Here is a 13,790-nt window from a genome sequence, read left to right on the forward strand (position 1 = left end):
TTAAGAAAACATCGAATTGGTCATCATGCAGCCATTGTTACATTCACCGAAATCTAAAAGCTACAACATGGCAGAAGTTTTGCTCAATCACATCTTCCTTCCAACACAATCCATCTTTGTCTTTTTTGTAAGCTTCTCAAAATCTTTTTTAATTCTTGGGAAAAAGCTCAAATATCTACCAAAGTTAGGCACCTCTCATACACCTAACTGCATGTCTCTCAGCGACATGTGAAAGCTAGAGACCATCTCTAAACTATTCCATCAAGTACATGTTGAAATGTTGGTCTTCAATATCACAAGTCTTCAAAGCCTGACAGAAATTGCTAATTATGGTAGAAGTTGTTAATGATTAGTATGGTGCCAAGAAAAACAAATTGTTACCTTAAAGTCTACCAATCAAAATTCTATCTCTTTACAAATGTTGATAAAGATTTAGATAAAAATGTAAGAAGTATAATTTAGATATAACAGTGAAGATATGACCATTACGTTGCAAATAAAAAATGAGTCATGGGCGAGCAAGTACGATAGGTGATGGATGAGCAAGTTAGAAAAAGAGGGGAGGAGAAAATGAATAAGAAGTTTATATAAAATTAATAATTTAAAAATAATAAAATTATATTTTTATTCTTTCTGTTTATATCTTTTTTACATAATAATATATATTATTTTTTTAATCGATAAAATTAATAATATAAGGAGAATTGAAGATAAATGTTTCACTTATGTAAATGTATGAACCCGATACTATTAGAGATTGGGTCAATCTAAAAAATTACATCCCTATCATTTCTTGATTTTTAAAATTTTCTCTCGTAAGATCATTCACCATAAACATAGAGTTAAGCATATCAATAAAATATAAAGTAGGTTTACTATTAATATAAATATTAAATAATTAAATATCATGGAAGAAAAGCTTAGTAGTTTTTTCCATCCCAAAACCCTCTTTTAATTCTTTTCATACTTCCCAAAATAAGACGTCAACTCCAACTGACTTTTTTTTAGGATATTAAATATTTCAAATAGAATCAAATTGATAATAATAACAACAACAATAAAATTGTAAAGTTTCAACTATTCACGATGAACTATATGAATTTTTTTACAATGAGATTTGTAAAAAAAATTATAAGTTAAGCTAAGAGTATTTTAATTTTTATTAATATTATTTTAAATATTTTTCTATCTTTCCTCATACCATTAATGATAATCATTTTACATTTTGTAACTATCACATGGTCTCATGAGTACATATCCATATCATCTTAAATATTTTTTTATTTTTATTAAAGTAATATTTAATTATTTATAAATAAAAGTTTTACTTTTCATATATTCCCTACTAATTCTATACATTGATCCAGCAACATAAATTATATATATATGTTATTGTTGACTTTCCAATACTCATATTTATAAAATATTATTAGCCTAATAATTATTTTATATATATATTTTTTAATATCAAAGGTATATGAAAGCACATAAAAACTCTTGATATTCTTTATTATTTTAACCATCTTTATTTTATATTATGAATAATTGATTAAGATACTTAAAGTTTTTACTAAATAATTTTTTATCTATCTAACTTAACTATATCCTTTTGTCTACTCCTATTATTATTAACATTATATATTTATATATTTAATTTTAGTCTTGCTTAATCTAAAACCTTTATTTTCTAAGGATTACCTCCACAACTCAAGTTTAGAGTTAATTTCATTTGGACTCTCATATACTATAATATTATTAATAAAAAATATACACTAAGGAGGTTTATCTTATAAATAATTAGGAAGTTAATCTATTATCATTGTAAAGATATGAAACTTAATGTAAATCTTTAATGTAACCGTATACTAACAAAAAGCTCACTAGACATACACCCTATATTTTAGTAGCTACATTATCATATATATATCTTTAATAACATCAATATAATTTATGAATATATCTTTTTTTCTAAAATTTTTATATTAAATCTCTATGAACTCTATAATAGGTTTTCTCTATATCAATAAGTATCATATATAAATTTTTATATTTCTCTTTGTATTTTTATTAATTATTTTAATAAATAAATAACTTTTATTATTAATCCTTTAGGTATAAAATTAAATTAAATTTTAAAATATTTATTTCAAGGCTTGTTTTACTTTTATTAACTCTTTTCTAAAGTTTCATAGTATAACTCATGATTTTAATTTTTTTATAATTATAATAAATTTGTATATCACCTTTAGTCCGGTAAGTTGGCACTAAAAGTTCTTTCTCTATTTATCATGCATATTTCTAAATCTCATAATTTTATTAAATAAGCTAGTTAACTAAGTTACTATTTTATCTCATAAACATTTTTAAACATTAATAAGGATACCATAAGACCCCATTCCGTCAGTTATTCTTATATTTCTTTAAGGTATCTTTTATTTTGCTAGCTTTAATTTTATAAATAATTCTATGATTATTAAATCAATCACTACAATGTATAGCTAAAGCTAAATATATTTTCTTAATTCAGAACTAATAAGACTATTCCATATATTGTTTTCTTGATGGAAGAAGCTTTTAATGAGCTTAATGTTATTCCACTAGTTTAATCCTTTTGAAGAGTAAATCTAGTAAAATAAATGTCCTTATGTGTAAACCCCCTATCAACCTTTCTAGAGGTTACTATGTCCTACCCAATCAGGTGTAAACGATTGTGACCCTCACCCTTGCCAAAAGAAAGTTTTTAATCAATTGATTTATTTTATTAAAGATAATATCAACCATACAAGCAATACTATGTAAATTAATAGGCATAGAATTCAAGTCAACCTTAATTAAAATCATTTTACTAGCTTAGGACAGTGAAAATACCCTTCTAAAGGGCAAGTCTTCTTTTAATATTATCTAAAATATGTTCACATGCAGAACTATGTCGTTTGTGAGAGAAATGAGAACGCCCACTTTAAAGGGAAAGTCCCCTTTTCAACCCTGAAAAATCGATAGACAAGAATGTCTCCTTTTCAATGTAGAAAAAACTATAGACACTCCTCTTGAACTCTCAATCAATATGTTTAGGAAAGAAGAATTGAATTATTTAAATATTACCTTTCTTAAGTTGGAAAGCTTGGCAAAGAGAATTATTGATATACATTAGACAATATAATTTAAAATATCCATATAATAAGAATATTATTGATATAGATTTTTTCAAATATTTATCCAATGCTAGAAATAGGAGTAGCTAAGAGAATATTATTGATATACATTAGATGATATAATTTAAATATAGATTTGACTAAGAAGTGGGTGTTAAATCCTGAATTTTGATGATAAAATCAATTGATGAGTTTATTGACCAATAAGCATTTGAGATTAGTGACACAGGAGAAACTTCGATCATGGACTTGAACAATCGAAAGACAAATCGTTGAAGTAGGATAATCAGACATTGGGTCGGAGAGCATCATATCAGATATTGGACATCGGGCCGGAAGGATCGGGTATTGCGCCAAGAAGATCAAATGTTATGGGAGGTCAATATGCTGATGGATCAGACAATATGCTGAAGGAAAGGATGATGCGTCGGAGATTTGAACGAAGTATTAGATGAACAAATGACATGCCAGACAATATGTTGAAGGCTTTATGATTGTAATTAAAGTTATTAAGTCTTGATCGAAATCGTTTAGAGTCTAAATGAATTGGTTTTGGAACATAACCATGCCAACTTGATTATGAGTCAATTGGGTCTTAACCAGGGTCGATTTAAACATGTTGGAAGGTCAATTCAGTGACCTGGGGTTGGGTTGGGTTGGGTAGTGGTATTACCAGCCCAAGCAATGGTAGAGTCGAAAAGCACGGATTATACTTTTTCAAAAATCCCAATAATAGTACGGCAAGTAGTGGTACTGCCAAAGCCCAGGTTCCCAAGCTCTATCAGGTGGTAGTACCATCTAGGCAGGTGATGGTATCGCCTAGGCATGCGATGGTACCACTTAGGCAGGTGGTGGTACTACTAGAGCCTAAGTTCCCAAGTTCCCAAGCTCTATCAAGCGATAGTATCACCTAGGTAGGTGGTGGTACCACTCAAGTAAGCGGTGGTACCGCTAGAGCCCAAGTTCCCAAGATCTGTACGATGGTAGTACCATCAATACCTCGAAAATCCAAGAATTTAAAATTTTGACTTTATTTTTTTGAAGCTATTTAGGGTCTATAAATACCCCACTCATGCTTATTTAGTGAAAGCATAAAAACTTGTGATCTGAAGTATGTAAACTCTATTGAAAAGTGTTGAGTCTCTTCCTTCTTGAGTTTAGAGGTTATTCTAAGAGAGGTGTGAAGTTTTCTTATAAAAGAGAGGCATGAAGGTTCTCTCCTAAGCCCGTGAAAAGGAGAAATAGTTATAACAATGACAATTAATCTTCGCTTATTGAAAAGAAGATCGATAGTGAAAGTCGATGGTCTCGAGAGAAAAGAAATCGGGGGTGGACTTAGATCGGGATGACCAAACCACTATAAATTTAGTTTATATTTTTTTTATAATTTTCCTCACTATTACTAACTGATTTTGTTGCTCACTATCCCTACTCACGTTGTAAGCTAAATACATTTCTAATATGTATTTTTTGATTAAAATTTTTCAGATTAAAACTTTATTTCGAAAGAAGTAATTCAGCCTCTTCTCTCTCCTCTTAGTGCTTTTAGTATGAGGAAATAAGTTTTTGATCATGGGGCTTTATATAACAATAATGCAAAAATAAAAAGAGTGAGGATTCTCTCATTTAACTAACATCATTACAATTTTTAAAAAACTCAAAATTTTGACCATTTGTCAAACATACAAAATCGTTAGAAGACAAATATGCATGTATCCAAGAAATAACTTTCAAATGAAAATCATAAAATCCAAGATAAGCAATAATACCCTCCTAAAAGACAATCGATCATAAATTTTTTAATATATACTTTAAGCATGACATATGATTTACTACTATTGAAGCATAAATAGAATGCACAATCTCTTAAGCAATAAGGATATTCATATCGATATTTATTTATTTATATAAGTTATAAAAGCATATTATTCTATAAAAATAATTAAATAAAAAAATAAATCTAAATAGCAATGATTTTAACTAATATTTTATAACTAAAACTACAAGGGGAGATAGGTCTATAGTGTTTAACTTCCTTATCTTAAGAACATTAGGAATAAATATAAGAAAAGTTGATGGGACCAATAAGAATGCAGTACCCTTATAATTAAGAGTATGAAACTATTGCACAACCATACGAAAGCATCTAGCAATCATCGGTCAATACTTCAATAAAATTCTTTCCTCTACTCTTATAATTAAGAGAATCCTAAATCTCTGTAGTTTAGTAAGGTCTTCTCAAGATATATAGTATTAATCTTGTTAAGTTTGGGATTCCCAACTGACTCCAAAATAATTTTTAAAAGTACATAAAACACTAGTGAGGATAAAAAAACATCATTATTATCTTTAATATGTGAGATTTAAGTTCTCTCTAGCCCTTTAACATCTTATCAACTCCATTTCACAACCAAAAAGAGTAATGACTTTAAGAAAAACCATATAAGGATTAGAGCCGTCTCCATTTAAAACATTTAAAGTAAATTTTAGTGTTCCATATAAATCAAGAAACATCATCTCCTATATTAACCCAAAGACCATTCCCTAAAGGATTAGAGCTAGATATTGATTTTTTGTTTTTTGACAAAAACTTCCATAAGAAAAGAACACTCAAAGATACTCAAAGCACACGCCACCCATCTCATATGCCCTTAGACTTTAGCGAAGATAACTCGTTGTTGTTAATATGTAGAGGTGAAGCTAGATTTGAAGATATATAGGCTAAGGGAAGGCAGAAGGAGCATAGGAGCGAAAGAGTCAAAGTGGTCTTTTGTGTCTGGTCTGTATGTAGTCCTTGTCAACTTGGATATCTCCCCTTTTCTTCTCCTCTCCCCTCAGAGTGAGGGTTGCTCTGCTCCCGTCCTGCACTCACAGTTCTACAAGAAATAACCTGTACAACTTGCTATCCTACTATGCACATCTGTGCGATCGAGTAGGTGACCCCCCCAACACACACACACACATTATTATGCACAATACGTGTGCCTCTCCCCTTCTCACAAAAAGAAAAAAATACATATAATATATATATATATATATATATATATATATATATCTACCTACCTATCTATATCTATATATCTACATGTATTGTTTTTCTCCTCTTTCAAATCACAACCTAATGTTCGATCTGAAATGGCAACGACTGACTGCTCCTTCCTCCATTAAAGCCGGCCGAGGAAAGAAGACGAAGCCATCGAGGAGAGTGGCAGCCAGTAACGTTGCCAGAAGTGGTACCGGAGCTGCAGCAGCCAAATCCAATCACACTGTTCCATCCATCTGCAGCCTTCTCTCCTTTGAGCCAACACAGCGGAGTAGTGTTTTGTTTCGTCACCTCTGTCCTCCTCTCTTCTCGTATCATATTATCCCCTTGCTACCCCCAACGCAGAGGACCGATGGGTATTCTTGTTCGACTTGGGACGGACCGCCCGCGACGCCTCTCCTCCACCCACTTCCTTCTTCGACTCCATATACCAAAAATAAGGCTTCTATTACAGCGAGCACCACACAGTTCTCGCAGCTTCCACATCACATTCAATCACACCACCACCATCACCACCACCACCATCATCATCATCATCATCATGTTTAACGCCCTGAGCCGATATGATATCTGTTCTGTATAATATTGTCATGTGGAGGGCGAGGACGATAAAGGTGACGACTCACTTGCGTTGCTCCTGACAACCCAGCCAGCGAACAAGATCATCTGATGTGCAATATAAGTCCAAATATGGAAGTTTATTTCACGGGATAAGGTTGGCTATGCACCGTGCGGCTCTATTGTTATATTGTATACCTGCCATGCTACCAAGAACCTAAGAAATCGATTCTGATCCTCGACATCTTCTTCTGTTCTTCCTACGAACACGTTGTCAACCACTACATAAATGTCGATTTCCGATCCATTATTTTAATCATGTGGGTGCAAAATGTATTCAGAACCAATGAATCAGCTCAGCTGCTGAACGGGGAATCGAAATGAAGCTCATAAACATCCAGATTAGTTTGAGTAATTTAATCAAAAGAAGAGAAAATCGTGAACAAATAAATCCTGCTTGCTTGTTTTTTATGTCTAAACACGAGAGAGGTGCGTACGCATAAAGGAAAGGCAGATTTGAGTGGGACTTATCCTTGCCAACGTCTGGTTATACGTACACGTTCATTGAAGAATGTTTCAGCACAAACAAGCACACAGGGACGCATCATGGATGCACATTTCAAACATAAATCTGGGAAGAATACCAGGGTACCAAACCAGAATATAACAAGTCACCTTAAACACTGTCACAGATCGTGCTGCCTACGAGCTCGGGGCCGTGTTGGTGCGTCAGCCGTACCAGTGAATGAAAACTCGAGACCAACCCATTAAATTATATCATATCACCAGATATGTGAATATTTATATTATCTTTCTTTTGTTAACATTTATCATATCATATCAGTATAATTGCATAAGGAATGCAGACACGAGGTGTACTCTTCCTCTTCCACTGACACCCTAAAACCTCTCTCTCCCCTCCGCTCATCGCACCACCAAAACCCTAGGGTTTTGTCTGTCCAACCGTAGATGTCATCCATGTCTGGTGCCAGATATCACTGACTCATACATGACTACTGCACTCACTCTTTGGTGATGCATCCATCTCCTCCTCCCTTCTTCTATATATGACTCAAACAAGGCCGTAGTTTTCTTCCACAAGCTACCGCACCCATCGCCCAAGGAGCTACAGGGATGGATCCATTCGCGGACAGCCACTTTCAGCTTATGGAAAGCTATCATTACCAGCCGAGCGATTCGTGTCCTCCTCTTGCGACCTCCCATTGGGTGGCGGAGGGAGAGCCCACCTCTTCTCTTGGCTTCATCACCAAGGAGAGGAGAAGAGGTGGGAAGAGAGGGGGAGGGGTGAAGTTGTCGACGGACCCGCAGAGTGTCGCAGCAAGGGAAAGGAGGCACCGAATCAGTGACCGGTTCAAGATTCTCAAGAGCTTGGTTCCTGGGGGAAGCAAGATGGACACGGTGTCGATGCTTGAGGAGGCCATAAACTACGTCAAGTTCCTCAAGTCTCAGATATGGCTCCATCAGGCTGCGCTGATGCTGCATCCTGACGACTGCTCTTCCCTGTTATCCCTCTCATCGCCTGCTTTAAGTGCTAACGCTAACGCTATTGGTACTGCTACTATCAACGCCGGCGTCGATGCTAGTTGTAGCACTCCCTGTTTGATGCTTCCTAACGACCAGATGTCGAGTTTCTCAACAGCACCTCCGCAGCAGTCTTTTTCTGCCTTCCCATACTGCTCTTTCCAGGAAGGAGAAGAAGAAATGTTCCACCATGGAAGCATCATCTACTAGTTCGATCGGTTATGACTCATCCATCTCTCTCTAGCTCTAACTAAGATATAAGCACGTATAGAAAGGTCATCATACTCTTTCTCATAAATGTCATCTTGTTAGAATGGTCAAAGCGTGGGGAGACCCAGTGAGTGATATAGAAGGCATGGAAATGGAGAAATATCAGTGTAGTTGTACTTGTTTCATTCTCTGGCTATCAGAACTATCCAGCATTAGTATGAGATCCTTTTCACCAGATGTACTTTCTCAACATGAGAGAATGAAAGGCTACGTAGAACCCCTCAACTGGAAATGTCATCTTACGCACGAAGTTGCATTTCATCTTTATCTTATGTAGCATGTACATTGTCTCTCCAAATGCGTTAAACACCTGCTCTGGTAGTGGTTTAAAATCTTTCCTCTCACATGTGATGGGCTTATATAATTTACAATGTCTTTGAGCTGATTTGGTTTAGTACATTCCACGAGTGTTATCTTCTTCTTCTAGTATTACGTCGATACTTCATGTTTGTTCTGGAACACCCAAGAGAAATGCTTCCGTTGACTGACAGGGTATTTGATTAAACATCCGAAGGCTAATCCAAGAAATGTTAAGTTGTTATTACAGGTCAGATCTAACGTGACTTCATCAATCATCCTCAAGTGTATCTTTTCTGATATGTCACGAACATCTGCTCGTTGAAAATGTATACAACAGGACATGAAAATTAATGCGTGAAACTGGATTCTTATCAACCTCTCTCACGAAGCTAAAGAACAAATCTTTCTCCCTCTCACAGACATACAATGATTACTAGCATGAGAATGATCAAACTAATACAAGAGGAGAATGATCAAACTAATACAAGAGGAGACAATGATTACTAGCTACCTTTGTCATGGAGGAGGTTTATAAGGGAGCTTCTTGTGGTGAGGACTTTAGCTTAGCAAGAGCAATCTCAACTCTTCCTTAAGACTAACCAGAATTCACCATTTAGTGTGTACTTTTTTCTTGAGTCAGGTTGAAAATTGTACTTTCTCTAGCTAGCACAAGTGCAGAATATTTCTAAATTTTTCTTATTAAGTTGCATTTACCTATACACTTATGAATTGATCTATGATCTCCATCATGCACTTTGTCCTCCCATCTGGTTAATCTTCTGTTTTCTGGTCTAAAAGAACAACCTACAACAATTGTCCTACCAAATGCAATAACTTCAGTGTACAATCCATCTAATCTTATGTTGCTTTTTTAAATTCGTGGCTCGGTATTAGTTTCTTTTGCTATCTAAATAAACTTGTTTATGTATCAAAACAAAATGAATTACATGCAAGCCCAGTGATGATGATAAACACATAAACTATTCCAAGCAAAAGTAAACAATGAGCCCCATAATATCTACAATTTGGCTAAGTATAACATAAAATATATCTAAGACCCCAAGTCAAAGCCGGCTGATCATACATTGGATGTCGTTTATCCCAAACATTAGGAATTTACTTGACTGTGAACTTCAAAGTTGTAGTCCCAGATTGTGTTACTAAGTTATATTACCCAAATGAGCATTACAATAAGTGTCGAGTGCTGCGTTTTTTTGTCTTCTTCTTCCTCTTTCTTATTTTCTTATTTTGTGATTGGTCATTTGATTTCTCCTTAATGTTCTTGAAACCAACATTGACCTTGGATTGAAATATATTCTGCAAAGCTTTCTCCGAACATTGAATCAATCTTGTCCAAAATTTTTCAAAGAACTCATTAATTCTTCCAATATAATATAGAGAAGTCATTGGTTTTTTCAATCACTACAATAATGAGATCAAACTTTTCTGGGATACCAATTAGGATCTTCCTTGCAAATCTCTTATCACTAATATCTTCACCATAAAAATTCATTTAGTTGACCAACTTCATAGGCTTTTTTTACAAGTCATTCAATATCTCATTATCTTTTATTTTCATATTCTTTAACTCTCTTATCATTTAAAATTTGACATCTCTTACTTTCATACCTCATTGAATTTATCTTTTGCTTTTGTAGTCCTCATAATTCTTGGTAAGATTACATTAGAAAAACTTTTACTAATATTTTCTCTCTTTATTGTTTTTATTTTAATGTAATTGTTTGATCACTTATCTTGGTTCCCATGTTATCAAAATCATCATAATCATTCTCAATCACAACCCATAGATCAAGTGAAAGAAGCATAATTCTCATATTCATAAATGAAATCATAGTTTTTACCATTGAAAATTTAAACATTTACATGTTATGGATTGAGATTTGAATTGCTATTGCTCATCAATCTTTCCCAAAAATTTGTTCTTCCTTAGAACTTAGTCTCAAGGTTGATAAAGAGAGAACTCTGGCTTTGATATCACATGATAAAAATTATGTGCTTTATAGCATTAATATGGTAAATTAGATTTCAAAGACAAGAGGAAGAAGATGATCTATCATTGAATTCTCCTCATTCGATCTCAAAATTACAACAATATCATCTTTTGTTTTCTCCATAATCTTATTAATTGAGAATCCTATTCATATAATTTATTTTCTAAACTGCTCCTAACATTTTCTAAGATAGTTATGTTAACATTATATACAACCTATAATGTCAACAATTTTTTTGAAATTAGTAGTTGAGAAGAGGAAGTCCGTTGTAGTGGGGATTGTTCCATGAGTGGATATATCTTACCATTAGTGCATATACATAATGATACTCGTGAATAGTGGGAAGAATGCATGGGCCGAAACACTATCACAGCACTTGCCACTTGATCATTGCATTCATGGCAGCCCAGGAGGCTCAACCCTTCCACTGGAAGTACGACGAGTTGGACGACAAGAACTACCGCGTCCATGGCCACAATAGCTTCCTCCTTCTCCATCCTCTAATGCATCATCCTCCTCTGCCTGTACGTACGAAAGATGGGCGTGTCACTACCGCCGTTTGGCAGCCGATACGGGCTCATTGAGCATGTCACCTTCTGCGACTTCGCATCCGGCATCTGGCCTCGGTCCGCAGATCAGCGATATCTTCCCGGTGCACTTGCACCGAGCGTCAGGGACCGGCGAGGAGAGGAGGCGCAGTGCCCCATTTGCCTGAGTAACTTGAGAGACGGAGACAAGGTGAAGGTGTTGCCCAGCTGTGTAGACATGGGTTTCGTGTGTGAGTGCGTCGACGCGTGGTCAAGGGCTCACACGAGCTGCCCACTGTGCAGGGCGGGGTGGCTGTGGCTCGAGGGGAAGAACAATTAGAAATCGATGAAGAATGTAAAAGGGAACAGGCGATGTGATTAACTTTGGCTTAAAGTTGAGATAATTAAAATTAAATTAAAAATTAAGTAAAAAATGTGGCTGCTGGGATTCGAGCCCAGGTCTCCACGGCCACAACGTGGAATTCTAACCACTAAACTACAGCCACTTGATGTGATTCTGTCATCCTATAAAATCTAATTATCAATCTAAAAATTAGCCTCCTCAGCAGCTGCGCTGAGAGAGACCTTAGTGATTCGCAGACGTCGTCTGCATCACCAACGTGCTAACGATGATGCCTGTCATCGTCATCGCTGTTGGTGATATTTACGTACAACTAAATACGCGTCACAATTACATATCTGGAAATAAAAACTAATTTCGACTTGTCGCGTCCTAAAGACGCGACACACGCAAATACCAGCGTTTCGACTTAAGATTGTGGTCCACGGTGAACCGAGTTGTCGACAGGCACATCGTCTCCGTGGACTCGCTCAATGGCTTGACTTCTCTCGCGTGGAGCGACAAGCAGAGCCACATCGACGGGTCCGGAGGACTCCCCCGGCCGCGTCGTCGTAAAGTATGGCGGTCGAGGGAGAAACGTGCGGGAACAAAATAGCGGCTCGATGTTAAGCTATTGCCTACCAAATTAGTTAACCGACTTTGTCACCAGATCGAGAAACTTCTGTCCAATGCTCTGCGGCTTCTCAGCAAATTCCTTGCGCATGTACATGAAGTTCGCCTAGCAGACGCGTCTTTCTTTCAAACCCACCCAGAAACTTCTTTGCAGACCATGGCATACGCATGTTTTCTCGCTCTCCACAACTATAAATCCAGAGAAGCCTCTCAACCAGGGGCTTATCTTCTCTTCTCAAGATACCATGGCGTCCCCTTGCTCAAACGTGACCGACCTCGATTCAGTTTTCCACTCCTTCGATAAAGATGGAGACGGGAAGATCTCAGCCGCGGAGCTAACAGCCTGCATGAGGAACATCGGCGAGGAGCTGTCGCTGGAGGACGCGGAGGCCTTCGTCGAGTTAGCCGACCGCGATGGGGATGGGCTGTTAGATTTGGAGGATTTTGTGAAGTTGGTGGACGTGGAAGGGGAGGAAGAGAGGGACAGAGATTTGAGAGCAGCGTTTAAGATGTATGAAGATGAAGGGGACGACGGCTGCATTACACCAGGGAGCCTGAAGAGGATGCTCAGCCGGTTGGGCACGTCGAGGGGCATCGACGAGTGCAGGACCATGATTTGCAGGTTCGATCTCAATGGAGATGGAGTGTTGAGCTTTGACGAGTTCAGAAACATGATGATGATGGTATAAGCAGTTGTTTGATAGAGAATCAGATGTAGTAATAGCAAGAGTTGCACTCGTGCATGTCTTTGGAGGATTGTATTTCTCATCGTTATATATTGTACAACCATTCTTCTATTTAAACAAATTTATTTATTTATTTATATATTGAGATATCATGATTTCCATAGACACAATATTCTTCCTTCCCATGCTATCAAATACACTACGTAGCCGTTCATTTGATTGGGTATATTTCTTCAATGTCTGCACCACAATTAGAGTTGACCGATGCAACATGAAAATGCTATTTAAATATTTAAGCAGTCGAGATTATTGTGCTGCTCGATCAATCATGACTTACCAGAAGACAGCAGCGGAGACCTAAATTGGAAATCCAAAACCCTTACAGGCTTACAGCACTGCTGACGTTTATTATTTGCGTCGGTACCCTCGACCAAACGAAAGCGTGTAATAATTCAGTGTGCACATATATTTAATTAATAGTCTTCTTTAGAAACTGCTTGCATCTTACTTGACAGAATACTGCAATTGCTTCGATCGAACACCATATATATACATGTATATTAGTATATAAAACAAAGAACTAGCTACAGTAATTTCTTACAATTATTACCCGATACCTTTCTTGCCCACTAGCTGTCAGTGTGGCTGCTGCCAATATATAATCGAATTAATCCGACCCATCATCTCAATCCGACCCAACAATGACCCACCATTGGAGTGACCACTT

The 13,790-nt window shown here is 36.1% G+C and overlaps 1 protein-coding gene and 1 non-coding gene across 2 annotated transcripts; one reads left to right on the forward strand and one right to left on the reverse strand.

Annotated features, from left to right (window-relative positions):
* Positions 1-11,838: 11,838 nt before the first annotated feature.
* On the reverse strand, positions 11,839-11,910 carry TRNAH-GUG (transfer RNA histidin (anticodon GUG)). Its single transcript has one exon. It is a non-coding gene; the product is annotated as a tRNA-His (tRNA).
* A 679-nt stretch (positions 11,911-12,589) lies between these two features.
* Positions 12,590-13,206, forward strand: LOC103982031 (putative calcium-binding protein CML19). Its single transcript, XM_009398822.3, has one exon. The coding sequence runs from the start codon at positions 12,623-12,625 to the stop codon at positions 13,064-13,066; it is 444 nt and encodes a 147-aa protein (XP_009397097.2). The 5' UTR covers positions 12,590-12,622; the 3' UTR covers positions 13,067-13,206.
* Positions 13,207-13,790: the final 584 nt, after the last annotated feature.

This window comes from Musa acuminata, chromosome BXJ1-4 (genome assembly GCF_036884655.1).
Source record: "Musa acuminata AAA Group cultivar baxijiao chromosome BXJ1-4, Cavendish_Baxijiao_AAA, whole genome shotgun sequence".
NCBI classification, from domain to species: domain Eukaryota; kingdom Viridiplantae; phylum Streptophyta; class Magnoliopsida; order Zingiberales; family Musaceae; genus Musa; species Musa acuminata.

Coding starts and splice junctions, on each gene's coding strand:
- LOC103982031 (XM_009398822.3), top strand. CDS start 12,623: ATGGCGTCCCCTTGCTCAAACGTGACCGACCTCGATTCAGTTTTCCAC.